The sequence below is a fragment of the Temnothorax curvispinosus genome, unplaced genomic scaffold (assembly GCF_003070985.1).
Source record: "Temnothorax curvispinosus isolate PA1 unplaced genomic scaffold, ASM307098v1 QBEX01000554.1, whole genome shotgun sequence".
Taxonomy (NCBI): domain Eukaryota; kingdom Metazoa; phylum Arthropoda; class Insecta; order Hymenoptera; family Formicidae; genus Temnothorax; species Temnothorax curvispinosus.
Window position 1 is genome coordinate 2,017 of NW_020210334.1, and position 2,724 is coordinate 4,740.

Sequence of the window (2,724 nt, forward strand, 5' to 3'; positions counted from 1 at the left end):
TGCAAAGATCCGTATTACTTGTCTGTAATCTCACTCTCTATGTAAAAAACACACCTGTTCCAGTTTTGCTCTTTTCCACGGTACTATTAATCCTTGAGACAAACTCTGTCATAGACACTTCTTCAAAGGTTTCATCTAGAAATTACAAACCATTGATGCGAGAATCTCAGATACAAAACCACATATGTCACATAGATTGCAGTATTACAATGCAAAAATAAAATTAAATACCAGATTGGCCGTGTTGATCATTCAGAGCAATATTTTCTTTTCCACGTTTATTTTTAACAATACCAGATTGGTCGCGTTGATCATTCAGAGCAATATTTTCTTTTCCACGTTTATTCTCAACAATTTGACCCGGCTTGTTTGATATTCGTCTTTCTGTGGAGGTCCCTTTTCGGGTTGTCTTATTTACATCAACATCTGAAGATCTTTTGGAAGACACTTCAATATTTCGGGTTGTCTTATTTACAACAACATCTGAAGATCTTTTGGAAGACACTTTAACATTTCGGGTTGTCTTATTTACATCAACATCTGAAGATTTTTTGGAAGACACTTCAACATTTCCGGTTGTCTTATTTACATTAACATCTGAAAATTAAAAAAAAAACCTAAGAAATATGAAAATAAGTTTATCCTATGAGAGCGCTCAGACAATGTTTAGTAATCAGTTAATGTGTTAAAGTCCATTAGGATGGATATATTAAAGAAGTTACTTATAAGTAGAAAAAAAAGATTTAAAACAGATTTTAGTACTACAACATTTGGATCAGATTTGGACGTACATGAAAATAAAGTAATAGATTATTTAAAGCATAAAAAACTTATTTGTTTTACAAATAGGTATTACAAACAGTACTACAAACAAATTCTTCACAAATAAGTTTTTACAAATAACAATTTATTTTTATAGATAAATTTCATTACCCGGCAAAGAACCAAAGGTGGGGAACTGAGGCGGTTGGATTTTGCGCTTCTTGACATTACTACCATTTTCACCCTTCTTGCTTTTCTTCCTTGGGTACTTGTCCAATTCTTCATCTGTATCACTTGAATTTTCATCTGACACATTTTCAATCTGTTTTTTTTTGCGTTTTGCCCTGCTTGCTTTGTCATCCGCAGACTCAATATCCGTATGCATTGTTGCTCGATCTAATCTTGCTCGAGCTTCTGAGTATGTTGCTATATAAAAGCACGATAGAATAGTAAATAAGACAGTTTAAAAACACTAAGCATTCAAAATGACTCACCAAACCAATAACGTATCGTTGAAGGATATGATGTAAATTGAGGGTTGGGCTCCATGCAATCTTGAATTGCAATCGCTTGTTTTTTGGGAGGTAGATACGTAGGATAGACACATTTTGATCCATCATCACTGATCCAATTCCAGGCAACAACACTTACTTCAACAAATGATTCGCCGTTTATGGTATTAATAAGATCGGCAATAGCATATTTTTTCTCTGAAATTACATGTATACAATGTAATGTAATGCCTCATTAGGTTAAAGAAAAATATACATACAAAGTTATAGCAGCAACGTTCAAGAAAAACAAAGATTTAAAAATAAATATTAAAATTAGTACTAATCCAGTTCACACCACACACATACACACAACAAAATTCAGAAAATAGGAAAGAACATTTTCATAATGCAGGAATAAATTATATACATATATATTATATACATCTCATAAGAACATATAAATGCAGAACATATAAATGCAGAACGTATAGATGCAGAGCATATAGATGCAGGACGTATAGATCCAGAATATATAGATTATATAGGAACATATAGATGCAGGACATATAGATTATATAGATGCACCACCACACACAATTAGCTTTATTATATACTCAACTTTAAAATGAATGTAGCATCGGGATAGCTATCATATTTGTATTGCAGGGTAGGATCGTATATTTTGTCTTTACAACTTCAATTGGCACAATAACATTCCGACGATTCCAGGACATTTCTCCAAGATTGTAAATACCAAGCTTACTAGATTCACATGGATAAGTAAAATAATTTTCTTTTATATCACAAATGTCAGCAATAATGACAATGTTTCCATTTTGAAGTTTCTGTATAGATTTGGCAGTAGCAATGCTTTCCTCATATAGAAAGTAACTGTCTCGTTTATGGACGGTACTCAAGGTGAATGAAGAGGATGAAAGAATTTTATATTCATTTTTTCCAAGCACTTGTCTTCCTGGTGTAAACTCGCTTGATTTTTGCGAGTATTCATATAGGTAATCTCTCTCAGCTAACCTTCTTGTAAGCTGTTGCAGAGGATTGCTTGGTGCTCGCAGTAATTTTTTTAATTGTCCTAAGTAACTTTCAAAAGGAAATGCACTGTAATCAGTTAGCACACCAAAGTTTTTCACATCATCGCACAAATGGAGGAGATTATGAACATTATAAACAATGAATTTTTTATCAAATACTCCTCTATGTGCACACATTTTAACAAAATTATTTATCAGTTCCTGAGCAAAATGTACGTATGACTCATTTCTACTGAAGCGTGGTGTAGACAAAATAATCATTGCGCATTGCAACATTAAAAATAAATTGTATAGAGTGGGAGATAGAATATCATTGAGAACGACGCAGCCAACGTAGAAAAGGAATAATCTCCATTCTGTTCCTTTCCATTTTCCAAGCTCGTTTAGTCCCATTTTTCTTGGTTTACGAGCAAATTCTG

At 32.9% G+C, this 2,724-nt stretch overlaps 1 protein-coding gene across 1 annotated transcript in view; it reads right to left on the reverse strand.

The window, feature by feature from the left end:
* Positions 1-1,382: 1,382 nt before the first annotated feature.
* LOC112455983 overlaps positions 1,383-2,724 on the reverse strand; it is a 4,265-nt gene continuing 2,923 nt past the window's right edge. The window contains exons 3-4 of the mRNA XM_025018235.1: positions 1,876-2,724; positions 1,383-1,472 (exon numbers count right to left, since the gene is read on the reverse strand). Of these exons, the coding sequence (XP_024874003.1) occupies positions 1,877-2,724 (848 nt within the window). The 3' untranslated portion in view covers positions 1,383-1,472; position 1,876. The remainder of the gene's footprint in view (positions 1,473-1,875) is intronic.